Source organism: Ranitomeya imitator, chromosome 6 (genome assembly GCF_032444005.1).
Source record: "Ranitomeya imitator isolate aRanImi1 chromosome 6, aRanImi1.pri, whole genome shotgun sequence".
In the NCBI taxonomy this organism is placed as follows: Eukaryota; Metazoa; Chordata; class Amphibia; order Anura; family Dendrobatidae; genus Ranitomeya; species Ranitomeya imitator.
In genome coordinates, this window is record NC_091287.1 from 66,735,302 (window position 1) to 66,763,059 (window position 27,758).

At 51.0% G+C, this 27,758-nt stretch overlaps 1 protein-coding gene across 2 annotated transcripts in view; it reads right to left on the reverse strand.

Annotated features, from left to right (window-relative positions):
- Positions 1 to 1,306: 1,306 nt before the first annotated feature.
- Positions 1,307 to 27,758, reverse strand: part of INSIG1 (insulin induced gene 1) — a 52,057-nt gene continuing 25,605 nt past the window's right edge. The window contains exon 6 of one of the 2 annotated variants that reach the window (XM_069729742.1): positions 1,307 to 7,439. In XM_069729742.1, coding sequence (XP_069585843.1) covers positions 7,410 to 7,439 — 30 coding nt within the window. In that variant the 3' untranslated portion in view covers positions 1,307 to 7,409. The remainder of the gene's footprint in view (positions 7,440 to 27,758) is intronic. The other variant, XM_069729741.1, reaches the window with a different exon arrangement.

The following is a 27,758-nucleotide window of genomic DNA, read 5'->3' on the forward strand; positions in this document are numbered from 1 at the left end:
ATGTGAGCTAGCAGTGCGACTGGAGTACAGGTTGGTGGGATCTGTTCCATGTGTGAAATATCACTCCTTATTCTAGGTGTTTGCCAAAGGATAAGGCAGGATGAAGAGTAGGAACCATTTTGTTAGTGGCTGCAAAGTGATATTAATAAGTGGACAGTGACACAGAGGTTGGTCGTTAGCACAGATTCGTTTAGTTGGAGCTGCACTGTTCACCGTTTCAGTGATCGTTTTAGATACATAGCTGAGCAGACCATCACAGGTGATGGGATTAGGTACATGGCTGTCAGTGTGAAGCCTCACTCAGATGTAGTTACGTCCATATATATTTGGACAGAGACAACACTTTTCTAATTTTGGTTATAGACATTACCACAATGAATTTTAAACAAAACAAATCAGATGCAGGTGAAGGTCAGACTTGGATCATGAGCTGTACCACGCCTTCGCCATACTTTTCGCTTTCCATCATTCTGGTAGAGGTTGATCTCTACACCTGCATCTGAATTGTTTTGTTTAAAATTCATTGTGGTAATGACTATAACCAAAATTAGAAAAATGTTTTCTCTGTCCAAATATATATGGACGTGACGGAATGTAATGTAGGGACATCTGAATGAAGCTTTACACTGACTGAGCAGAGATGAGTCAGTGTTCAGAGTACAGCAGCGCGATGATGAACTCTGAACACTGCAGTGAGTACAGAGCGGCAGCTTGACATTGTACTACTAATCCCAGGCTACCGAGCTGTTCTCACTGCTGGAAGAAGCCACCGCCGCAGTCCTGCTCGCAGTGGCGAGAAACGGCTCTATAGCCTGGTATTAGTACAGCGTCAGGCTCCTGATTACTGCTCACCACATCTCATAATCACTGCGCAGATCTCCTGTCACCGACCACTACGTGACCGGAGGTGGGGTGGAAATTGTAGCTAAGAGCACAGTTCTGGACTACAATAACATGGTACCCGACTCCACCACAGCTGTGAACTGGACACCCCATGGGAAATGCACAGTTCACAGCTAATAGGAATATAGGAGATTGTGGTCCGTGCGTCTCTAGTCTCCTATGGCTGCAATATTTGTGGTGTGCAAGTGTCAAAGCCAAATAGTTTACACAGAAGCAAATACAAACTGGCAGCAGAAAAAAAAAAAATTATATGAATAAATGTTAACTGTAAATTTCATTTCAATAATAAAATATTATATAAAACAATGCAAAAAATAAAAAAAAAGGCAACATTCTTCTTAAGAACCCGTGCTCTACAATGAGATGTAGGGTTTTCCTGTATTGCACAAATGAAGTAAGAAGATTCAAATGATCCACAACTTTAATAAAAAATAAAATTTGATACACAAAGCATTCACAGAAAGCCTACAAGTGAAGATCATTAACTGGAAAAATACAAAGTGTCTGTGTATCCATAGTCCAGCATAGTGCAATTATTCGTATGTACTTTTATAACTTGGCCGATTTTGGTTTCAAAGACTTGCTGCAAGTATTGGCAACATGAAATAGTAGTGGTCTGATTGGCTTGGGAAAAAAAATAAAAATAAGTAATAGAAAATATAGACGGGACAACTCATTAAGACTGTGCAGGCCAGTCTTGGGCCTCTTTCACACTTGCGTCGTTTTGGGAAAAAAAACGCATCCTGCAAATGTGCCCGCAGGATGCGTTTCCACCCCCCATAGACTTCTATTGCCGACGGATCACGTCGTATAACCATACGTCGCGTCCGTCGTGCACGGGATGCGTCGTGTTTTGGCGGACCGGCACGAAAAAAAAAAAAAAAAACGTTCAAGGGAACGTTTTTTTTCGTACGTCGCATCTGCCATTTCCTACCGCGCATGCGCGGCCGGAACACCGCCCCTTCCTCCCGGATTTCAGAATGGGCAAGCGGATCCGCCTGCCCACGTTGTGCCAAATTTTCACAACGTACGTCGCAACGACGGCCGCGTACCAACGCAAGTGTGAAAGAAGCCTTAGATTGCTGGAGTACAATCTGCCCAAATGTTGCAATATTTTTGTACAACGTCAAAGTTGCAAAAATATATATTGACGCTTTTTAAAGTGTTTTTCACTAGAATTCTGCTGAAAACAGCTTAATAAATCGGACCCAAAGTCTTCAACACAGATTTTAATAACTTCATTAAGAGCTAATAGAGGCTCAATTTAATAGCTTAAATGTGTAGCAGAATGTGAGTACCAAACTGTTACTTGCCAGTTACAGGTGGGCTACAGGTCTATGACGGGACCTCACCCTTCAGAAGGGGGTACAGTTTATCATTACCTTTTTTTATGTGACAGTCAGAATAAAAGCCCGCAACACAGGTTAGATGAAAGTCGGCTGAATCCACCGATTTTGGGCGGATTGCTCGGCCATCTGATGTGTATGGGCAGCTCCTGGCTCTCCCCGATAGGCGAGAGAAGGATCGTGCAGGTGGAGTGTCAAGGCCTAATAAACCCAAAATCCCCAGGGCTGTATAGGGAGGCGGAAGTGATAGCCTTCAGCTGAACACTCTGCAGACGGCTACCCAATGTGTATGGTTAGCATCCTTCCCCCCCACCCATATCTTGCGTACCGTCACAACTAGAGTTGAGCAAATATGTTCGGAAATGATCGCTGAATCCAAATTTGCCATATTTGTGCCATTTTTTTTTGTATCGTATTCATGTCGAATTTATGTTTGACAATCGGTTCTGAATATATTCGCTCAACTCTAGTCTCATTGACTTTTGGGGAATACAGTATTCGCCAGTGATCGTGATCTGAACCGAATTTTACAAAATTCGTCAACTCTAGTCACAACCCTCATCTCCTGTGGCATTGCTTATTGCCAACACTACACCGATATCTATAAGATAGGGGGTTCATTTTTTAATTTTTGCAATAGACACTACTAGAAATGTAATACCAGATAACAAGAAGACAAAACCATCTTGCAGCAAGAATTGAAATCAAAATTTTCTTTGCATAAAGTAAAATATGAAAAAGGCAACGTCACAAAAAAACAAAAATACCTTCATAATGTTAATAAATGGAGTATTTGGAAATACAAAAATTAATGCGTACCAATTTTTTCCAATAAAGAAGTTATTGCTGATTTGCATCCTCAGAAACCCTCTTGGCAGTGAACCTGTCAAACATCGGATATGGGAGTTTTCCTACTAAACTAATTGTCGGTGGTTAGAATATTTTAGTTGCTGCTGATGGGCACGAACAGCAAATGGTGGGAAGAAACAGTTGTTCATAGGATGCACTTTTTATTGCAGCTTATCCCATTTTACATCAATGAAGCTACAATACCAAGCTAATCCCATGGACACGAGTATCTAATAATCTGTTTATTAGATTTGCTGATGTTTATACAGTAAGGTGTTGTGCACACGACTGTATTATGGCTCCATACAAGCAAAGCCAAACTAGGGGGCCAATCCTGCACCTCTGTAGAGCTCATACAGAGGATTTTTTCATGGCATCTTTTTTTTTTTTTTGGGAAAATCCCATCAGTTTTAGGCTTGTAATATACAACTCCAACAAGCTGCCATAATACAGCCATGTGAGGAAAGCCTATAAACAAATAAAAAAGGTATTCCCATCTCGATATTGTAGTAGGTGTAAGAATATCAAATACCTCCAATTAGAAATGTAGTATAGTTCTCCTGAGTTGCGATGTCCCTTTCCTTGGGTATCCATGGTTACGGCCACTCAGATAGTGAGTTATTAGTTGCTAGTGGTCGTAACCATGGATACCTAAGCTACTGCAGTGACCTGCATATGAGGAAAGTGACATGGCAAATCAGAGAAACTATACTACAGTTCTAATTGGAGCATTTGATAAGATAATATATGGGGATAAGATCTTGTGATATGGGAATACCCCTTTAAGGCCCCAATACGCATTTGGTTACTTTTGTCCGATCCTGACGAAATGTGATGTCAGGGAAGATAAAGGTCTTGGCCTTGAAATTTAAAGGACCCGACTTGTGTCAGAGGAGCATTTACATGGGTTGAATGAGCGGTGGTCCGTCAGCCATGGTATGTGTATGGCCAGCTTTAGGTCTACAGCTCCCACATACGAGTGACAGGTTCATGCACCTACACGTCTACAACAGTTTAGCGAGTTGCAGTAATGCTGTAATTACATGGCCCCAGAGGTCCGCCAGTCTACAACTCCTAATGACATTTATACAACATTATGTATAATTTAAAGGGAATCTATTGTGTTAAAGAGGCAAATCTATACAGTGGATACCCAGGTACATACAAGAAGGATTTCTGGAACATACGAATATATATTTCTACACCAATAAGCCCCCAGCCAAGGAATAAACAATATATCCATGGCTAAAGATGGCCTTACTGATGTCACACAAAATCTGGTGAGCAGAATCTAAAAGATCCAATTTTATAGAATGTATGGTTAAAATATTGTGCATGTTCAATGGGGTTTTCCAGGTCATTAAAAGCAACAGAAAGTCTCATCTGAAATGTCAGTGAAAGTATTAGTTGAGCCGTGGTACAAGATATCAGATTGCAAGTAGTGATGAGCGAATATACTCGTTACTCGAGATTTCCCCAAGCACGCTCGGGGGTCCTCCGAGTATTTTTTAGTGCTCGGAGATTTAAGGTACCATCACACTAAGCGACGAGAACGACAACGATCCGTGACGTTGCAGCGTGCTGGATAGCGATCTCATTGTGTTTGACACGCAGCAGCGATCTGGATCCCGCTGTGCCATCGTTGGTCGGAGCTAGAAGTCCGGAACTTTATTTCGTCGTCAGGTCGGCGTGTATCGTCATGTTTGACATCAAAAGCAACAATGCCAGCAACGTTTTTACATGGAGCTAAAAACCAGCGAGAACGATAAGTGAGTCGCCGTTACATCACTGGATCGCTCCTGCATCGTTCTGGAGTTGCTGTGTTTGACGTCTCTACAGCGACCTAAACAGCGACACTCCAGCGATCGGCTCGTTTTCTATGTCGCTGAGTGTGACGGTACCTTTAGTTTTTATTGCCACAGCTGAATGATTTATATCTCTTAGCCAGCTTGATTACATGTGGGGATTCCCTAGCAACCAGGCAACCCCCACATGTACTTATGCTGGCTAACAAATGTAAATCATTCAGCTGCGGCAATAAAAACGAAATCTCCGAGCACTAAAAAAAATACTCGGAGGATCCCCGAGCGTGCTCGAGAAATCTCGAGTAACGAGTATATTCGCTCATCACTAATTGCAAGGCGTGCTAACATTTGCTGCAGAACATCTTTGCTTCATCTCAGATTTACTGCTCTGCTAAAGGGAGCACTTTAATTGTATAGATATGCAAGATACCACCGTCCCTTAAAAAGGGCACCTACAAGTCTAAAAACTGTGCAATATTAACTGGAACACTGCCACACCGATCAGATAGATTCCCTTTAAGTTATTTTTTAACACATTGCACTTGATAAATTGACGGTTTGCTGTAAATCACTATAAAGTACAGGTCATTTGATGTGATGGTGAATTCTGTGCTCACAAATACTATAGAAGAATGAAAACACCACAAGTTTAATGAAGTGACAAATGCACTTTTCTTTTTACAAGGCAATCACAGACTGCAAATATTAATAAGGCTGCGAGACAGAAAAACAAAAAAAGCCGACTCCTCTTCCAGGATCATAAATGACACTTCTAGAAGGTAAATGTTCTTCAATTCGCTTACATCTGCTGCCCTGGGAATATGCTCATTGCTGGTGGCACTTGTATGTAGAGGACCATCAGTTTAGATGGGTTTTCCGTGACTACAATATTGATGGCCTATCCATGGAATTCAGAACCAATCAGCTGATTGAAGGGACGGGCACAGCACCAGACAACTTGTGGTGGCCATGCCTGGTACTGCAGCCAAGTAGAATGTCTGTCTCCAGCTCCTCCCTCCATAGAACTTTATAAGAACCAACTGGCATCTCTTATCTCAGTAATTGGAACGTCTGTCTTCCCTGAATACAGATCTTACCTATCACTTGAGCATGAAAGATCAGTCCAGGCGGAGGAGACAGCAGAATTCTCTGATAAGATATTACAACGTTGCTTATTTTCATGTGTACGATTGATTTAGAGTATGAGCACACGTATTCTTGGCCACTGCAGATTTTTCCGCAGCAGATTTGATAAATCTGCAGGGCAAAAACGCTGCTTTTTTGCTGCAGATTTATCGCGGATTTACAACTGCGGTTTTCCATGGGGGCAGCTGTAAAACCGCAGAAAGAAGTGCACGGCGTTTTTGGTTTACATCGAACTGTAAACTCATGGGAAACTGCTGCGGATCCGCAGCAAAATCTGCATCGTGTGCACATACCCTTACACAATAAACATGTAAACAACGGTTACCCTTAGGTGAATAGAACAAAGCTGCAACACCAGGAATAGCCACTATAGGGTGTATGGAGCTGTGCATGGTAGACAATGCAGAGACAGCTGCTCATGCTGGAGTGCTGTGGCCAGCTGATTGGCCAGGATATCAGGGGACGGATCACCACTGATCTGATTGGATAAAAGATTAATATTATTGTCCTAGAAAAATCTGTTTAAAATGGCTCAAAGATCACATCCAACCATAAGTCGGTGTGAGATTAGTCAGTAGATGGCAACAAAGGATCTCTACGTATGCAGTCACCTTCCAAAAGTGACCAACGTGATCCAGTCACTTGGCTTAAAAATCACTCACATGCAGCAAAAATGGAAAATATTCTAGCTTCTAATGACCACCAAGACTAACTATTCCCTGGGCAGCGAACCGAGAAACATAATATGATTTCCAAGGAGGTGAATTTTTGGCTGTATCGAGTATTAAGTAAAAGCCAACAGATTCCTTGTCAGATCCATGGCTTCCACTTATGTTCAGCATTGTTTATACCACCATTTCCCACCCACAGCCTTATTTTCCATTGTAGATAAATAATACACTCCTATTCACTTAATCTTATTTTTCTTTTTTTCTCCTTGCATCCATCATGACTTCCAGAGGTAATAGCAAGACTCCATAACAGACATGTCCTCTTCAGCTTCTCAGAATGAAATTGTAATACTGGTACTTATAGCTGGCATCATGCAGAAAACATCTGAAAGCCTACCACTATAGAGACAGATAATCCTGCGGCAGTCATGGAAGACCAGGTGCAACATGGGGCGATCATTCCTCCTCTCATCCCGCTGTATATAGGAATAGTCTGATGTGGTAATAATCCGAAGGGCTAGATTCTGCACAAGGTAGAACGTACTAACCAAATTATGGAGAGACAGCCTTCATATTAATGCGTTTTGCAGAAGAAAAGCTTGCGAGTTACTCAGTAACATAGTACAAGCTTTTCTTGAAATGAGTGCTGTTCTTCTCTTAGTACATGTATGGGGGGCATGTTGTGGCATCTAGTCTGAGTGTGCTTTTTCTGTAGGACCCTGAAATAAAAACAAACAAAAATTTAAAGCAAAAACCTCCCCCCCAAAAATAAATAAAAGTTTAGACAGATATATACCATACTTAACTACTAGACTATTTGGTACTTGCTGTGCACAGGAACAATGTTACTTTGCACCATTTTTCTGGCAGATTATATATACAGTGCCTTGCAAACGTATTCGGCCCACTGGAACTTTTCAACCTTTTCCCACATATCATGCTTGAAACAAAGATTAGTGATGAGCGAGTATACTCGTTGTTCGGGTTTTCCCCGAGCACACTCAGGTGGTCTGAGTATTTGTAACTGCTCGGAGATTAAGTTTTCATGGCCCCAGCTGAATGAATTTACAGCTACTAGCCAGGCTGAATACATGTGGGGGTTGCCTGGTAATCAAGCTGGCTAGTAGCTGTAAATCATTCAGCTGCGGAGATGAAAACTAAATCTCGGAACACTAACAAATACTCGGAGATCACGCGAACGTGCTCTAGAAAACCTGAGCAACGAGTACACTTGCTCAGCACTAATAAAAGATACCAATTGTAAATTTTTGGTGAAGAAACAAGTGGAACAACAATTGTGAAGTTGAATGAAAAATTATTGGTTATTTTAAATTCGTGGGAAAATTCAAAAAACTGAGAAGTGGGGTGTGCAATATTATTCGGCCCCTTTAACTTAATACCTTACAGCTGTAAGTTGCTTGGGGAATGTCTCTATCAGTTTTGTACCTCGAGAGACTGAAATTCTTGCACATTCTTCCTTGGCAAACAGCTCGAGCTCAGTGAGGTTTGATGGAGATCGTTTGTGAACAGCAGTTTTTAGCTCTTTCCACAGATTCTCGATTGGATTGAGGTCTGGACTTTGACTTGGCCATTCTAACACCTGGATACGTTTATTTGTGACTAGTGTTGAGCGATACCTTCCGATATCGGAAAGTATCGGTATCGGTTTGGATCGGCCGATATTCAAAAAATATCGGATATCGCCGATACCGATACCCGATCCCAATGCAAGTCAATGGGACCAAAATATCGGAATTAAAATAAACCCTTTCTTTCCTTGTAGGTTCATTCTACATGAAGGAAAACAACTAAGAATAATGCCGGATGTATTTGGGGAGGTGGCGGAGACATTAAAGTCATAGAGGTTTATCCCAATCAAATAGAATAGCATGTTTTTTGTTTTTTTTTAAGACGTTCGGAGTGACAAAGATATTGACTATGTAAATTTTTTTTTTATTTTGTCAGATATTGATGTTTCACTATTCCACGCCCTTCCCCTTCTTTTTTTTCTTTTTTTTTTTCTTTTCCCACACTTTCATCTTCATCATCATCAGCATCTTTGACATCAACTTCTTCACCTTATTCATCTTCTTCTTCATCTTCTACCTATTTTTTTTTTTTTATTACATTCTTCATATTCATTTTATTCAACTATTATTATTCTTCTTATTCTACATATTCTTTTTATTCCACTGTTATTATTCTTCCTATTCTACTTCTTCATCATATTCTCATTTGTGACAGGCATTCCCGTAGTTGTTATCTATAAAAGTTTGAAGATTACACCTTCCGTTCTGCCAGTCACAAAAGTTACATTTGTCCGCGTTCAGTTTGGCCTGCAGCATCAGGCTTTATCCAGGGGCACCACGAGGAGGAACGGACTCACCCCCATACACTGCTTAGTCTTCTTCTGCATATAATTTAGATAATATCTTTTGCTCTGATATTAAGTCTTATGCTTAATGTTCTTCTGCTCTTTGTTCTGCAGCCTCTTGTTCTTCTGCTTCTCGGTCTTCCATGTTGTCGTCTCCAGGGTCGTCGTCTCCAGTGTCGTCATCTCCGCCGTCGTCGTCGTCGTCATCGGGGTGGTCTTCCGTGTCGTCGTCATCGTGGTGGTCTTCCGGGTCGTCGACGTTAGGGTCTTCAACTTGGAAATGTAGCAGAAGGTACAAGAAGGCTGAGAAAATGCCAAGAACCAGCTGATGGAACTGGAACTCGGATGGCTACCCGAAGGTTCAAGAGCCTATGGAACTACCGAGGACCAGCTGACGTTACTGGAACCCGGTTACTAAGCAGGAGGTACCCGTGCTAAAAAGCACTACCAAGGACCGCCTGACGTTGACGGAACTCGGATACCCAGAAGGAGGCACCTAAGCCAAAGGCTCTGCCCGGAACCAGCTGACGTTACTGGAACCAGGATGGGGAGCAGAAGGTACAAGAGCAAAAGACACTGCCGAGAACCAGCTGACGGTACTGGAACCCGGATGGGTAGCCGAAGGTCCAAGAGCCAATGGAACTACCGAGGACCAGCTGACGTTACTGGAACCCGGTTACTAAGCAGGAGGTACCCGTGCCTGAAAGCACTACCAAGGACCACCTGACGTTGGTGGAACTTGGATACCCAGAAGGAGGCACCTAAGCCAAAGGCTCTGCCCGGAACCAGCTGACGGTACTGGAACCAGGATGGGGAGCAGAAGGTACAAGAGCAAAAGACACTGCCGAGAACCAGCTGACGGTGCTGGAACCAGGTGGTGGACCCGAAGGCCCACAGGAGAGGAGAGAACAGCTAGGCCGCGAGGCAGCCGCAGTTACCGAACCCCAACAGTCCTACAGGGGGAGCTGGGCCTACTGGCACTACAGAACCAGCCTTGACTACCAGTTCACGCAGCCCACATAGGAAGCTCCTAAACTGGAGGCACCCTGGAGTTGGCTAACCCGACCGCACCACGACGAGGCAAGCATAGGTGTCTCAGTGAGCTTGACACAACCCGGAAACAGCTGACGGTGCTGAAACCAGGCTTGGCACGAGGGAGTACCTGTGACAAAAACACTGCCGAGAACCAGCTGGCGGTGCTGGAACCCGGATGCGTTGCCCCAGTGTGCAAGAGCCAATGGCACGACCGAGGACCAGCTGACGGTGCTGGAACCCGGTTACTAAGCTGTAGGTGCCCGCGCTTAAAAGCACTACCAAGGACCGCCTGGCGTTGGCGGAACTCGGATACCCAGGAGGAGGCACCTAAGCCAAAGGCTCGGCCCGGAACCAGCTGACGGTGCTGGAACCAGGTGGTGGACCCGAAGGTCCACAGGAGAGGAGAGAACAGCTAGGCCGCGAGGCAGCCGCAGTTACCGAACCCCAACAGTCCTACAGGGGGAGCTGGGCCTACTGGCACTACAGAACCAGCCTTGACTACCAGTTCACGCAGCCCACATAGGAAGCTCCTAAACTGGAGGCACCCTGGAGTTGGCTAACCCGACCGCACCACGACGAGGCAAGCATAGGTGTCTCAGTGAAGTTGACACAACCCGGAAACAGCTGACGGTGCTGAAACCAGGCTTGGCACGAGGGAGTACCTGTGACAAGAACACTGCCGAGAACCAGCTGGCGGTGCTGGAACCCGGATGCGTTGCCCCAGTGTGCAAGAGCCAATGGCACGACCGAGGACCAGCTGACGGTGCTGGAACCCGGTTACTAAGCTGTAGGTGCCCGCGCTTAAAAGCACTACCAAGGACCGCCTGGCGTTGGCGGAACTCGGATACCCAGGAGGAGGCACCTAAGCCAAAGGCTCGGCCCGGAACCAGCTGACGGTGCTGGAACCAGGTGGTGGACCCGAAGGTCCACAGGAGAGGAGAGAACAGCTAGGCCGCGAGGCAGCCGCAGTTACCGAACCCCAACAGTCCTACAGGGGGAGCTGGGCCTACTGGCACTACAGAACCAGCCTTGACTACCAGTTCACGCAGCCCACATAGGAAGCTCCTAAACTGGAGGCACCCTGGAGTTGGCTAACCCGACCGCACCACGACGAGGCAAGCATAGGTGTCTCAGTGAAGTTGACACAACCCGGAAACAGCTGACGGTGCTGAAACCAGGCTTGGCACGAGGGAGTACCTGTGACAAGAACACTGCCGAGAACCAGCTGGCGGTGCTGGAACCCGGATGCGTTGCCCCAGTGTGCAAGAGCCAATGGCACGACCGAGGACCAGCTGACGGTGCTGGAACCCGGTTACTAAGCTGTAGGTGCCCGCGCTTAAAAGCACTACCAAGGACCGCCTGGCGTTGGCGGAACTCGGATACCCAGGAGGAGGCACCTAAGCCAAAGGCTCGGCCCGGAACCAGCTGACGGTGCTGGAACCAGGTGGTGGACCCGAAGGTCCACAGGAGAGGAGAGAACAGCTAGGCCGCGAGGCAGCCGCAGTTACCGAACCCCAACAGTCCTACAGGGGGAGCTGGGCCTACTGGCACTACAGAACCAGCCTTGACTACCAGTTCACGCAGCCCACATAGGAAGCTCCTAAACTGGAGGCACCCTGGAGTTGGCTAACCCGACCGCACCACGACGAGGCAAGCATAGGTGTCTCAGTGAAGTTGACACAACCCGGAAACAGCTGACGGTGCTGAAACCAGGCTTGGCACGAGGGAGTACCTGTGACAAGAACACTGCCGAGAACCAGCTGGCGGTGCTGGAACCCGGATGCGTTGCCCCAGTGTGCAAGAGCCAATGGCACGACCGAGGACCAGCTGACGGTGCTGGAACCCGGTTACTAAGCTGTAGGTGCCCGCGCTTAAAAGCACTACCAAGGACCGCCTGGCGTTGGCGGAACTCGGATACCCAGGAGGAGGCACCTAAGCCAAAGGCTCGGCCCGGAACCAGCTGACGGTGCTGGAACCAGGTGGTGGACCCGAAGGTCCACAGGAGAGGAGAGAACAGCTAGGCCGCGAGGCAGCCGCAGTTACCGAACCCCAACAGTCCTACAGGGGGAGCTGGGCCTACTGGCACTACAGAACCAGCCTTGACTACCAGTTCACGCAGCCCACATAGGAAGCTCCTAAACTGGAGGCACCCTGGAGTTGGCTAACCCGACCGCACCACGACGAGGCAAGCATAGGTGTCTCAGTGAAGTTGACACAACCCGGAAACAGCTGACGGTGCTGAAACCAGGCTTGGCACGAGGGAGTACCTGTGACAAGAACACTGCCGAGAACCAGCTGGCGGTGCTGGAACCCGGATGCGTTGCCCCAGTGTGCAAGAGCCAATGGCACGACCGAGGACCAGCTGACGGTGCTGGAACCCGGTTACTAAGCTGTAGGTGCCCGCGCTTAAAAGCACTACCAAGGACCGCCTGGCGTTGGCGGAACTCGGATACCCAGGAGGAGGCACCTAAGCCAAAGGCTCGGCCCGGAACCAGCTGACGGTGCTGGAACCAGGTGGTGGACCCGAAGGTCCACAGGAGAGGAGAGAACAGCTAGGCCGCGAGGCAGCCGCAGTTACCGAACCCCAACAGTCCTACAGGGGGAGCTGGGCCTACTGGCACTACAGAACCAGCCTTGACTACCAGTTCACGCAGCCCACATAGGAAGCTCCTAAACTGGAGGCACCCTGGAGTTGGCTAACCCGACCGCACCACGACGAGGCAAGCATAGGTGTCTCAGTGAAGTTGACACAACCCGGAAACAGCTGACGGTGCTGAAACCAGGCTTGGCACGAGGGAGTACCTGTGACAAGAACACTGCCGAGAACCAGCTGGCGGTGCTGGAACCCGGATGCGTTGCCCCAGTGTGCAAGAGCCAATGGCACGACCGAGGACCAGCTGACGGTGCTGGAACCCGGTTACTAAGCTGTAGGTGCCCGCGCTTAAAAGCACTACCAAGGACCGCCTGGCGTTGGCGGAACTCGGATACCCAGGAGGAGGCACCTAAGCCAAAGGCTCGGCCCGGAACCAGCTGACGGTGCTGGAACCAGGTGGTGGACCCGAAGGTCCACAGGAGAGGAGAGAACAGCTAGGCCGCGAGGCAGCCGCAGTTACCGAACCCCAACAGTCCTACAGGGGGAGCTGGGCCTACTGGCACTACAGAACCAGCCTTGACTACCAGTTCACGCAGCCCACATAGGAAGCTCCTAAACTGGAGGCACCCTGGAGTTGGCTAACCCGACCGCACCACGACGAGGCAAGCATAGGTGTCTCAGTGAAGTTGACACAACCCGGAAACAGCTGACGGTGCTGAAACCAGGCTTGGCACGAGGGAGTACCTGTGACAAGAACACTGCCGAGAACCAGCTGGCGGTGCTGGAACCCGGATGCGTTGCCCCAGTGTGCAAGAGCCAATGGCACGACCGAGGACCAGCTGACGGTGCTGGAACCCGGTTACTAAGCTGTAGGTGCCCGCGCTTAAAAGCACTACCAAGGACCGCCTGGCGTTGGCGGAACTCGGATACCCAGGAGGAGGCACCTAAGCCAAAGGCTCGGCCCGGAACCAGCTGACGGTGCTGGAACCAGGTGGTGGACCCGAAGGTCCACAGGAGAGGAGAGAACAGCTAGGCCGCGAGGCAGCCGCAGTTACCGAACCCCAACAGTCCTACAGGGGGAGCTGGGCCTACTGGCACTACAGAACCAGCCTTGACTACCAGTTCACGCAGCCCACATAGGAAGCTCCTAAACTGGAGGCACCCTGGAGTTGGCTAACCCGACCGCACCACGACGAGGCAAGCATAGGTGTCTCAGTGAAGTTGACACAACCCGGAAACAGCTGACGGTGCTGAAACCAGGCTTGGCACGAGGGAGTACCTGTGACAAGAACACTGCCGAGAACCAGCTGGCGGTGCTGGAACCCGGATGCGTTGCCCCAGTGTGCAAGAGCCAATGGCACGACCGAGGACCAGCTGACGGTGCTGGAACCCGGTTACTAAGCTGTAGGTGCCCGCGCTTAAAAGCACTACCAAGGACCGCCTGGCGTTGGCGGAACTCGGATACCCAGGAGGAGGCACCTAAGCCAAAGGCTCGGCCCGGAACCAGCTGACGGTGCTGGAACCAGGTGGTGGACCCGAAGGTCCACAGGAGAGGAGAGAACAGCTAGGCCGCGAGGCAGCCGCAGTTACCGAACCCCAACAGTCCTACAGGGGGAGCTGGGCCTACTGGCACTACAGAACCAGCCTTGACTACCAGTTCACGCAGCCCACATAGGAAGCTCCTAAACTGGAGGCACCCTGGAGTTGGCTAACCCGACCGCACCACGACGAGGCAAGCATAGGTGTCTCAGTGAAGTTGACACAACCCGGAAACAGCTGACGGTGCTGAAACCAGGCTTGGCACGAGGGAGTACCTGTGACAAGAACACTGCCGAGAACCAGCTGGCGGTGCTGGAACCCGGATGCGTTGCCCCAGTGTGCAAGAGCCAATGGCACGACCGAGGACCAGCTGACGGTGCTGGAACCCGGTTACTAAGCTGTAGGTGCCCGCGCTTAAAAGCACTACCAAGGACCGCCTGGCGTTGGCGGAACTCGGATACCCAGGAGGAGGCACCTAAGCCAAAGGCTCGGCCCGGAACCAGCTGACGGTGCTGGAACCAGGTGGTGGACCCGAAGGTCCACAGGAGAGGAGAGAACAGCTAGGCCGCGAGGCAGCCGCAGTTACCGAACCCCAACAGTCCTACAGGGGGAGCTGGGCCTACTGGCACTACAGAACCAGCCTTGACTACCAGTTCACGCAGCCCACATAGGAAGCTCCTAAACTGGAGGCACCCTGGAGTTGGCTAACCCGACCGCACCACGACGAGGCAAGCATAGGTGTCTCAGTGAAGTTGACACAACCCGGAAACAGCTGACGGTGCTGAAACCAGGCTTGGCACGAGGGAGTACCTGTGACAAGAACACTGCCGAGAACCAGCTGGCGGTGCTGGAACCCGGATGCGTTGCCCCAGTGTGCAAGAGCCAATGGCACGACCGAGGACCAGCTGACGGTGCTGGAACCCGGTTACTAAGCTGTAGGTGCCCGCGCTTAAAAGCACTACCAAGGACCGCCTGGCGTTGGCGGAACTCGGATACCCAGGAGGAGGCACCTAAGCCAAAGGCTCGGCCCGGAACCAGCTGACGGTGCTGGAACCAGGTGGTGGACCCGAAGGTCCACAGGAGAGGAGAGAACAGCTAGGCCGCGAGGCAGCCGCAGTTACCGAACCCCAACAGTCCTACAGGGGGAGCTGGGCCTACTGGCACTACAGAACCAGCCTTGACTACCAGTTCACGCAGCCCACATAGGAAGCTCCTAAACTGGAGGCACCCTGGAGTTGGCTAACCCGACCGCACCACGACGAGGCAAGCATAGGTGTCTCAGTGAAGTTGACACAACCCGGAAACAGCTGACGGTGCTGAAACCAGGCTTGGCACGAGGGAGTACCTGTGACAAGAACACTGCCGAGAACCAGCTGGCGGTGCTGGAACCCGGATGCGTTGCCCCAGTGTGCAAGAGCCAATGGCACGACCGAGGACCAGCTGACGGTGCTGGAACCCGGTTACTAAGCTGTAGGTGCCCGCGCTTAAAAGCACTACCAAGGACCGCCTGGCGTTGGCGGAACTCGGATACCCAGGAGGAGGCACCTAAGCCAAAGGCTCGGCCCGGAACCAGCTGACGGTGCTGGAACCAGGTGGTGGACCCGAAGGTCCACAGGAGAGGAGAGAACAGCTAGGCCGCGAGGCAGCCGCAGTTACCGAACCCCAACAGTCCTACAGGGGGAGCTGGGCCTACTGGCACTACAGAACCAGCCTTGACTACCAGTTCACGCAGCCCACATAGGAAGCTCCTAAACTGGAGGCACCCTGGAGTTGGCTAACCCGACCGCACCACGACGAGGCAAGCATAGGTGTCTCAGTGAAGTTGACACAACCCGGAAACAGCTGACGGTGCTGAAACCAGGCTTGGCACGAGGGAGTACCTGTGACAAGAACACTGCCGAGAACCAGCTGGCGGTGCTGGAACCCGGATGCGTTGCCCCAGTGTGCAAGAGCCAATGGCACGACCGAGGACCAGCTGACGGTGCTGGAACCCGGTTACTAAGCTGTAGGTGCCCGCGCTTAAAAGCACTACCAAGGACCGCCTGGCGTTGGCGGAACTCGGATACCCAGGAGGAGGCACCTAAGCCAAAGGCTCGGCCCGGAACCAGCTGACGGTGCTGGAACCAGGTGGTGGACCCGAAGGTCCACAGGAGAGGAGAGAACAGCTAGGCCGCGAGGCAGCCGCAGTTACCGAACCCCAACAGTCCTACAGGGGGAGCTGGGCCTACTGGCACTACAGAACCAGCCTTGACTACCAGTTCACGCAGCCCACATAGGAAGCTCCTAAACTGGAGGCACCCTGGAGTTGGCTAACCCGACCGCACCACGACGAGGCAAGCATAGGTGTCTCAGTGAGCTTGACACAACCCGGAAACAGCTGACGGTGCTGAAACCAGGCTTGGCACGAGGGAGTACCTGTGACAAAAACACTGCCGAGAACCAGCTGGCGGTGCTGGAACCCGGATGCGTTGCCTTGCCTATTAAAGATTGTCTTCCTAGAGCCCCAACTAGCGGTGTTGGAGCAAAGGGTAAGCAGGGGGAGATGAGTGTAGGCCGAAGCCTGCACTGGAGGCAGCTTTGTGTCTGCGTTGCGTTTGCAGGACACTTTGCCGGCTACACACTGGGGGAACAGCTGGCGTTGCTGAACCCCACTAACACAATGGCGTGTGTTTTTCTCTGTGCAGCTAGCACTTGCGGGCAAAAACTAGCGATGTTAGAGCCCGTGTTGAAGCAGGAGGAGGAGGAGAGGAGCAGAGTGTAGGCCGAAGCTTAGTTGAACCAATTTCAAAGGAAACCTTTAACCCCCCCCTCAGGTGTTACAAAGTACAAGAGACACACCTTGTGCAGTATTAATGCTGCACAAGTGAAAGGTTGCTCTATTAATTTGTCTACTTGCACACGCTGAATGAAAGACATACACAATTTACCCCATTCTACAGTCAAACTGTAGTGGATGCGTGACTTGGTTTTTTGATGAGACGCAGCACAGGTGTCCAAAATAACGCCTTGGTGCTTGGAGCAGCTTCCTGAGCGTTGTTATTTGCTGTACAGGAGTCTGCGCTCTTGTGTTATCCCTTGGCAATGCCCTGTTAGCGCTGCCCATCTTATGACATCATTTCATGTTGGCCGGTGCGGTTAACGATGGCCATAAATCCCAGACCCACAGTGTCTTTTCATAAAGCCACACTGCGGTGCTGGGATTCGTGGCCTTGAGCAGTAAATATTTTGGCCGCTCACACACGTCCTTACACCTGCTTCAGACTGGGCGGCCTCTGCTGATCCCTTCTTGCATGCCGCGGCCATGAGGCTGCACAGTCTGAAGAAGGCTGAAGGAGATGAGTTAAGACAGGCGAAGATATGCACTGCTCGTGCCCATCAATCACACCCTCGCAGTCAAAATAATTAAGACAACGAGGAGCATTTTATTCAGGCAGGGCGGACGAACAGGCGCAAGTAGCCAACCAATGATGTCAGAAGACGGGAAGCGCTACCAAGGGGGGTGCTGCGTATCATTAGAAAGGAAAGTCACACCTCAGGGACAGTGGAATGGTCTCAAAGAGACACATTTTGTACGTGTTGAGTTCCACGTGGGCAAGGAGAAAACATCAGCCACCTTGTACAAATGCAGCAGTACTGCTGTACAAGGTGGCTGTTATACATAGAAACACCTGGGGGTGGGGGCCAGGCTCCCTTCAATTTCAGTTCATGTGCCTGCGTGGCGTTTGCAGGTCACGTTGCAAGCTGCACAGCAGGGGAACAGCTGGCGGTGCTGAACCCCACTAACACATTGGCTGGTGTTTTTCTCTGTGCAGCTAGCATTTCCGGGCAAAAACTAGCGGTGTTTGAGCCCAGGGTCAGCAGGAGGAGGAGGAGAGGAGCAAAGTGTAGGCCGAAGCCTGCACTGGTGGCAGCTTTTGGTCGGTTGTGCCAGCGTGGCTTGTGCTGGACACGATGCCGGCTACACAGCGGGGGAACAGCTGGCGTTGCTGAACCCCACTAACACATTGGCTGGTGTTTTTCTCTGTGCAGCTAGCATTTCCGGGCAAAAACTAGCGGTGTTTGAGCCCAGGGTCAGCAGGAGGAGGAGGAGAGGAGCAAAGTGTAGGCCGAAGCCTGCACTGGTGGCAGCTTTTGGTCGGTTGTGCCAGCGTGGCTTGTGCTGGACACGATGCCGGCTACACAGCGGGGGAACAGCTGGCGTTGCTGAACCCCACTAACACATTGGCTGGTGTTTTTCTCTGTGCAGCTAGCATTTCCGGGCAAAAACTAGCGGTGTTTGAGCCCAGGGTCAGCAGGAGGAGGAGGAGAGGAGCAAAGTGTAGGCCGAAGCCTGCACTGGTGGCAGCTTTTGGTCGGTTGTGCCAGCGTGGCTTGTGCTGGACACGATGCCGGCTACACAGCGGGGGAACAGCTGGCGTTGCTGAACCCCACTAACACATTGGCTGGTGTTTTTCTCTGTGCAGCTAGCATTTCCGGGCAAAAACTAGCGTTGTTAGAGCCCAGGGTCAGCAGGAGGAGGAGGAGAGGAGCAAAGTGTAGGCCGAAGCCTAGTTGAACCAATTTCAAAGGTTACCTTTAACCCCCCCTCAGGTGTTACAAAGAACAAGAGCCACTCCTTCTGCAGCATTAATGCTGCACAAGTAAAAGGTTGCTCTATTAATTTGTCTACTTGCACAAGCTGAATGCAACACGTAGACTATTTAGCCCATTATACTGTTTAACAGTAGTGGAGGCGTGACTTGTCTTTTTAAAGAAAAGCAGCACAGGTGTCGAAAACACCTTTTTGCATGGGCGCAGCTTCCTGAGCGTTGTTAGTTGCTGTACAGGAGTCTGCGCTCTTGTGATCCTTTGGCCATGCGCTGTGAGCGCTTCCTGTCTTATGACCTCATTTCATGTTGGCCGTTGCGGTTAGCGATGGACATGAATCCCAGACCCACAGTGTGTTTTTAAAAAATCACACTGCGGTGCTGGGATTCGTGCCCTGGTGCAGTAAATATGTTTGCCGCTCACACATGTCCTTACACCTGCTTCAGACTGGACGGCCTCATCTGATCCCTTATCGCCTGCCGAGGCCATGAGGACACCCAGTCTGAAGAAGGCGGAAGGAGATGAGTGAACACAGGCAAACATATGCACTGCACATGCCCATCAATCACACCCTCGCTGTCCAAAAAAATAAGACACCGAGGGGCGTTGTTTCGAGCAGGGGAGATGCACAGGCGCAGCCAGCTAACCAATGATGTCAAAAGACGGGCAGCGCTAACAAGGGTGGTGCTGCGTGTCATTACAAAGGAAAGTCACACCTCAGGGACATTGTAATGGTCTCTAATGAGACACATTTTGTACGTGTTGAGTTCCACGTGGGCAAGGAGAAAAAGTCAGCCACCTCGTACAAATGCAGCAGTACTGCTGTACAAGGTGGCTGTTATACATAGAAACACCTGGGGGGGTGGGGGGCAGGCTCCCTTCAATTTCAGTTCATGTGCCTGCGTGGCGTTTGCAGGTCACGTTGCAAGCTACACAGCAGGGGAACAGCTGGCGTTGCTGAACCCCACTGACACATTGACTGGTGTTTTTCTCTGTGCAGATTGCATGTCCGGGCAAAAACTAGCGGTGTTAGAGCCCAGGGTCAGCAGGAGGAGGAGGAGAGGAGCAAAGTGTAGGCCGAAGCCTGCACTGGTGGCAGCTTTTGGTCGGTTGTGCCAGCGTGGCTTGTGCTGGACACGATGCCGGCTACACAGCGGGGGAACAGCTGGCGGTGCTGAACCCCACTAACACATTGGCTGGTGTTTTTCTCTGTGCAGCTAGCATTTCCGGGCAAAAACTAGCGGTGTTTGAGCCCAGGGTCAGCAGGAGGAGTAGAGGAGCAGAGTGTAGGCCGAAGCCTAGTTGAACCAATTTCCAAGGTTACCTTTAACCCCCCCCCTCAGGTGTTGCAAGGTACAAGAGCCACACCTTGAACAGCATTAATGATGCACAAGTCAAAGGTTGCTCTATTTAATTTTGCTCCTTGCACACGCTGAATTAAACACGTACACTATTTAGCCCATTATACTGTCAAACAGTTGTGGAGGCGTGACTTGTCTTTTTAACGAGACGCAGCACAGGTGTCAAAATTTGCACCTAGGTACTGGGCGCAGATTCCTGAGCGTTGTTATTTGCTGTACAGGAGTCTGCGCTCTTGTGTTATCCCTTGGCAATACCCTGTTAGTGCAGGCCGTCTCATGACCTCATTTCATGTTGGCCGGTGCGGTTAACGATGGCCATAAATCCCAGACCCACAGTGGCTTTTCCTAAAGTCACACTGCGGTGCTGGGATTCGTGGCCTTGTGCAGTAAATATGTTCGCCGCTCACACATGTCCTTACACCTGCTTCAGACTGGGCGGCCTCAGCTGATCCCTTATCGCATGCCGCGGCCATGAGGCCGCACAGTCAGAAGAAGGCGGAAGGAGGGGAGTGAAAACAGGGGAACATATGCACTGCTCGTGCCCATCAATCACACCCTCGCAGTCAAAATATATGAGACAACGGGGGGCGTTGTGTCGGGCAGGGGGGACGCACAGGCACAGCCAGCCAACCAATGATGTCAGGAGACGGGCAGCGCTAACAATGGGGGTGCTGCGTGTCATTACAAAGGAAAGTCACACCTCAGGGACATTGTAATGGTCTCTAATGAGACACATTTTGTACGTGTTGAGTTCCACGTGGGCAAGGAGAAAAAGTCAGCCACCTCGTACAAATGCAGCAGTACTGCTGTACAAGGTGGCTGATATACATAGAAACACCTGGGGGGGTGGGGGGCAGGCTCCCTTCAATTTCAGTTCATGTGCCTGCGTGGCGTTTGCAGGTCACGTTGCAAGCTACACAGCAGGGGAACAGCTGGCGTTGCTGAACCCCACTGACACATTGACTGGTGTTTTTCTCTGTGCAGATTGCATGTCCGGGCAAAAACTAGCGGTGTTAGAGCCCAGGGTCAGCAGGAGGAGGAGGAGAGGAGCAAAGTGTAGGCCGAAGCCTGCACTGGTGGCAGCTTTTGTTCTGTTGTGCCAGCGTGGCTTGTGCTGGACACGTTGCCGACTACACAGCAGGGGAACAGCTGGCGGTGCTGAACCCCACTAACACATTGGCTGGTGTTTTTCTCTGTGCAGCTAGCATTTCCGGGCAAAAACTAGCGGTGTTTGAGCCCAGGGTCAGCAGGAGGAGTAGAGGAGCAGAGTGTAGGCCGAAGCCTAGTTGAACCAATTTCAAAGGTTACCTTTAACCCCCCCCTCAGGTGTTGCAAGGTACAAGAGCCACACCTTGAACAGCATTAATGATGCACAAGTCAAAGGTTGCTCTATTTAATTTTGCTCCTTGCACACGCTGAATTAAACACGTACACTATTTAGCCCATTATACTGTCAAACAGTTGTGGAGGCGTGACTTGTCTTTTTAACGAGACGCAGCACAGGTGTCAAAATTTGCACCTAGGTACTGGGCGCAGATTCCTGAGCGTTGTTATTTGCTGTACAGGAGTCTGCGCTCTTGTGTTATCCCTTGGCAATACCCTGTTAGTGCAGGCCGTCTCATGACCTCATTTCATGTTGGCCGGTGCGGTTAACGATGGCCATAAATCCCAGACCCACAGTGGCTTTTCCTAAAGTCACACTGCGGTGCTGGGATTCGTGGCCTTGTGCAGTAAATATGTTCGCCGCTCACACATGTCCTTACACCTGCTTCAGACTGGGCGGCCTCAGCTGATCCCTTATCGCATGCCGCGGCCATGAGGCCGCACAGTCAGAAGAAGGCGGAAGGAGGGGAGTGAAAACAGGGGAACATATGCACTGCTCGTGCCCATCAATCACACCCTCGCAGTCAAAATATATGAGACAACGGGGGGCGTTGTGTCGGGCAGGGGGGACGCACAGGCACAGCCAGCCAACCAATGATGTCAGGAGACGGGCAGCGCTAACAATGGGGGTGCTGCGTGTCATTACAAAGGAAAGTCACACCTCAGGGACATTGTAATGGTCTCTAATGAGACACATTTTGTACGTGTTGAGTTCCACGTGGGCAAGGAGAAAAAGTCAGCCACCTCGTACAAATGCAGCAGTACTGCTGTACAAGGTGGCTGATATACATAGAAACACCTGTGGGTGGGGGGCAGGCTCCCTTCAATTTCAGTTCATGTGCCTGCGTGGCGTTTGCAGGTCACGTTGCAAGCTACACAGCAGGGGAACAGCTGGCGTTGCTGAACCCCACTAACACATTGGCTGGTGTTTTTCTCTGTGCAGCTAGCATGTCCGGGCAGAAACTGGCGTTGTTTGAGCCCAGGGTCAGCAGGAGGAGGAGAGGAGCAAAGTGTAGGCCGAAGCCTGCACTGGTGGCAGCTTTTGGTCGGTTGTGCCAGCGTGGCTTGTGCTGGACACGATGCCGGCTACACAGCGGGGGAACAGCAGGCGGTGCTGAACCCCACTAACACATTGGCTGGTGTTTTTCTCTGTGCAGCTAGCATGTCCGGGCAGAAACTGGCGTTGTTTGAGCCCAGGGTCAGCAGGAGGAGGAGAGGAGCAAAGTGTAGGCCGAAGCCTGCACTGGTGGCAGCTTTTGGTCGGTTGTGCCAGCGTGGCTTGTGCTGGACACGTTGCCGACTACACAGCAGGGGAACAGCTGGCGGTGCTGAACCCCACTAACACATTGGCTGGTGTTTTTCTCTGTGCAGCTAGCATTTCCGGGCAAAAACTAGCGGTGTTTGAGCCCAGGGTCAGCAGGAGGAGTAGAGGAGCAGAGTGTAGGCCGAAGCCTAGTTGAACCAATTTCAAAGGTTACCTTTAACCCCCCCCTCAGGTGTTGCAAGGTACAAGAGCCACACCTTGTGCAGCATTAATGCTGCACAAGTAAAAGGTTGCTCTATTTGTTTTGCTCCTTGCACACGCTGACTAAAACACGTACACTATTTAGCCCATTATACTGTCAAACAGTTGTGGAGGCGTGACTTGTCTTTTTAACGAGACGCAGCACAGGTGTCAAAATTTGCACCTAGGTACTGGGCGCAGATTCCTGAGCGTTGTTATTTGCTGTACAGGAGTCTGCGCTATTGTGATCCCTTGGCCATGCGCTGTGAGCGCTTCCTGTCTTCTGACCTCATTTCATGTCGGCCGTTGCGGTTAGCGATGGACATGAATCCCAGACCCACAGTGTGTTTTCAAAAAATCACACTGCGGTGCTGGGATTCGTGCCCTGGTGCACTAAATATGTTTGCCGCTCACACATGTCCTTACACCTGCTTCAGACTGGGCGGCCTCATCTGATCCCTTATCGCCTGCCGCGGCCATGAGGACACCCAGTCTGAAGAAGGCGGAAGGAGATGAGTGAACACAGGCAAACATATGCACTGCACATGCCCATCAATCACACCCTCGCTGTCCAAAAAAATAAGACACCGAGGGCCGTTGTTTCGAGCAGGGGAGATGCACAGGCGCAGCCAGCTAACCAATGATGTCAAAAGACGGGCAGCGCTAACAAGGGTGGTGCTGCGTGTCATTACAAAGGAAAGTCACACCTCAGGGACATTGTAATGGTCTCTAATGAGACACATTTTGTACGTGTTGAGTTCCACGTGGGCAAGGAGAAAAAGTCAGCCACCTTGTACAAATGCAGCAGTACTGCTGTACTAGGTGGCTGTTATACATAGAAACACCTGGGGGGGTGGGGCCAGGTTCCCTTTTAATTTCAGTTCCTGTGCCTGCATGGCGTTTGCAGGTCACGTTGCCGGCTACACAGCAGGGGAACAGCTGGCGTTGCTGAACCCCACTAACACATTGGCTGGTGTTTTTCTCTGTGCAGCTAGCACTTCCGGGCAAAAACTAGCGGTGTTTGAGCCCAGGGTCAGCAGGAGGAGGAGAGGAGCAGAGTGTAGGCCGAAGCCTGCACTGGTGGCAGCTTTTGTTCTGTTGTGCCAGCGTGGCTTGTGCTGGACACGTTGCCGACTACACAGCAGGGGAACAGCTGGCGGTGCTGAACCCCACTGACACATCACCTAGTGTTTTTTTCTGTGTAGACAACACTTCCAGGTGGCAACTGACAGTGTTGAAACCCAGGGAATCAAAGAGGAGCAGAGTGTAGGCCGAAGCCTGCAGTGGAGCAAGTTGAAAGGGAACCTTTAACCCCCCCCCCCAGGCATTTGTTGCTGAAAGAGCCATCTTGTACAGCAGTAATACTGCACATGGAAAATGGTGGCTCCGAAAATTATGCTCCTTGCAAACGCTGAAGTACACACTCATATAATGTGTCCCCTCACACCGTCAAACCATCCCGGAAGTGGGACTTTCCTTTGTAATGTGACACAGCACAGCCGTCATTCCAACCCCCTTGGTGCCGGGCACCACCTCCTCAACGTTGTTTGGTTCTGTCACGGAGCCCGCACTGTAATGTTATCCCTTGGCCATGCACAGTTAGCGGTGCCCGTCTTCTGACATCATGTAGGTGTCAGGCTGGCAGTGCCTGTGCGTCCAAGCTGCCCGAGATCCAACCTTGCAGTGTCATCTAATGTAGTCCCACTGCGGGCCAGGGATCCATGGGCATGCGCAGTGCATATCATCGCCTCTCACTCACCTCCTTCCTGCTTCTTCAGACTGTGCGGCGTCACGGCCGTGGCATGCTATTAGGGATCAGCTGACGCCGCCTAGTCTGAAGAAGCGTGAAGAAGGGGAGTGAGAGGCTAGTATATGCACTGCGCATGGCCATGGATACCAGGCCCACTGTGGGATCACATTAGACGACACTGCGAGGTGTGATTTCGGGCAGCGTGGACGCACAGGCGCAGCCAGGACGACAACAAATGATGTCAGAGGACGGGCAGCGCAAACTGTGCATGGCCAAGGGATAACATAACAGCGCAGGGTCCATGACGGAATCAAACAACGCTAAGGAGGCAGCGCACGGTGCCAAGGGGGTAGCAATGACGGCTGTGCTGTGTCACATTACAAAGGAAAGTCCCACCTCCGGGACGGTTGGACGGTGTGAGGGGACACATTACATGAGTGTGTAGTTCAGCGTTTGCAAGGAGCATAATTTCAAGAGCGACCTTTCCCTTGTGCAGTATTAGTGCTGCACATGGTGGCTCTTTCAGTAACAAACAGCTAGGGGGGGGGGGGGACAGGTCCCCTTACATTTTAGTTGTGCCAGCGTGGCGGTCGCATGACACGTTGCCGGATACACAGCTGGGGATCAGCTGACGTTACTGAACCCCAATAACAGAGGAGCGGACTGTTGACTGTGCACACAGCACTTCCAGGCACCAACTGGCGGTGTTAGAGCCCAGGGACAGCAGGAGGAGCAGATTGGAGGTATTGCCGCACACACAGCTGGGGATCAGCTGACGTTACTGAACCCCAATAACAGAGGAGCGACTGTTGACTGTGCACACAGCACTTCCAGCACCAACTGGCGTGTTAGAGCCCAGGGACAGCAGGAGGAGCAGATTGGAGGTATTGCCGCACACACAGCTGGGGATCAGCTGACGTTACTGAACCCCAATAACAGAGGAGCGACTGTTGACTGTGCACACAGCACTTCCAGGCACCAACTGGCGGTGTTAGAGCCCAGGGACAGCAGGAGAGCAGAGGAACAGAGTGTAGGCCGAAGCCTGATTGGAGCAAGTTGAAAGGAAACCTTTAACCCCCCCCCCCAAGACGTTTGTAGCTGAAAGAGCCATGTTGTGCAGCACTAAGGATGCAAAAGGAAAAGGTTGCTCTTTTAATTATGCTCCTTGCAAACACCGAAGTAAACACTAAAAATGTGTCCCTTTATACGTTAAACCGTTCCGGAGGTGCGAATTTCCTTCGTAATGGGACACAGCACAGCTGTCATTCCTATCCCCTTGATGCCGTGCGCTGCCTCCTCAGCGTTGTTTTAAGCTGCCACGGAGCCTGCGCTGTTCTGTTAGCCCTTGGCCATGCCCAATTAGCGCTGCCTGTCTTCTGACATAATTTGGTGTCAGGCTGTCAGTGCCTGTGCGTCCACGCTGCTCCAGATCCCACCTCGCAGTCTCATCTAACGTAATCCCACTGCGGGCCTTGGAACCATGGGCATGCACAGTGCATAACCTCGACTCTCACTCCCCTCCTTCCCTCTTCTTCAGACTGTGCGGTGTCACGGCCGTGGCATGCTAGGGATCAGCTGACGGCGCACAGTCTAAAGAAGGCGGAGGGAAATGAGCGAGAGCCCGAGGGGAAGATATGCACTGCGCATGCCCATGGATCCCAGGCCCGCAGTGTGACTCAATCAGAAGACACTGCGAGGCGGGATCTCGGGCACCGCGGCCGCACAGGCGCAGCCAGCCTGACACCAAATTATGTCAGAAGACAGGCAGCGCAAATAGGGCATGCCCAAGGGATAACAGAACAGCGCAGGCTCCGTGACAGCTTAAAACAACGCTGAGGAGGCAGCGCATGGCACCAAGGGGGTAGGAATGACGGCTGTGCTGCGTCACATTACGAAGGAAAGTCCCAGCTCCGGGACGGTATAACGGTATCAGTGAACACATTTTATAAGTGTTAAGTTCTGCGTGTGCAAAGAGCTAAAAAAAAAGAGCTACCTTTTCCTTGTGCAGCATTACTGCTGCACAAGATGGCTCTTTCAGTAACAAACGACGGGGGGGGGGGGGGGGACAGGTTCCCTTACATTTAGGTTGTTGTGCCAGCGTGGCGGTCGCAGGACACATTGCCGGCTACACAGCTGGGGATCAGCTGACGTTACTGAAACCCAATAACACTGGGTCGTATGTTTTTACTGTGCAGCCTGCACTTCTGAGCCGCAACTGGCGGTGTTGGAGCCCAGGAATAGCAGTTCAGGTGGTAGAAAGATGAACACAGCAGGAGACCTGGATGACACCCAATTACTTAATCAGGCAGAGGAGTGGCAAATTCCTGCGAGATCCAGGCCTGGTTCATTTTCAGGAAAGTAAGCCGGTCAACGTTATCGGGAGGATAGTCGCATGCGACGGTCTGTTAGTACACCCACCTGCGGCACTAAAGACACGTTCCGATAAGACACTAGCCGCAGGGCAAGCCAGCACCTCCAATGCATACTGGCTTAGCTCTGGCCATGTATCCAGCTTAGAGACCCAAAACTTGAACGGGGAAGAGCCGTCTGGGAGTACAGTAAGAGGGCAAGCCATGTAGTCTGTCACCATCTGACGGAACCGTTGCCTCCTGCTGACTGGAGCCGCCGGTGATGGTGTAGACATTTGGGGCGGGCACACAAAAGTGTGCCAGAGTTGTGCCATACTGGGCTTGCCTTGGGCAGAGGCACTGCTTCTGCTCCCTCTTTGGGCAGAGCCTCCCCCACTGCCTCGACGCACTGAGCTGCTTTGTAAAGCACTAGCAGCACTCCTCTCAGTTGGACAGGAGAAGATGATGGAATTCACCAGTGTGTCGTGGTACTCCCGCAATTTACGCTCCCGGGTCAACGCAGGGATGAGGTTTTGGACGTTGTCCCGGTAGCGAGGATCGAGG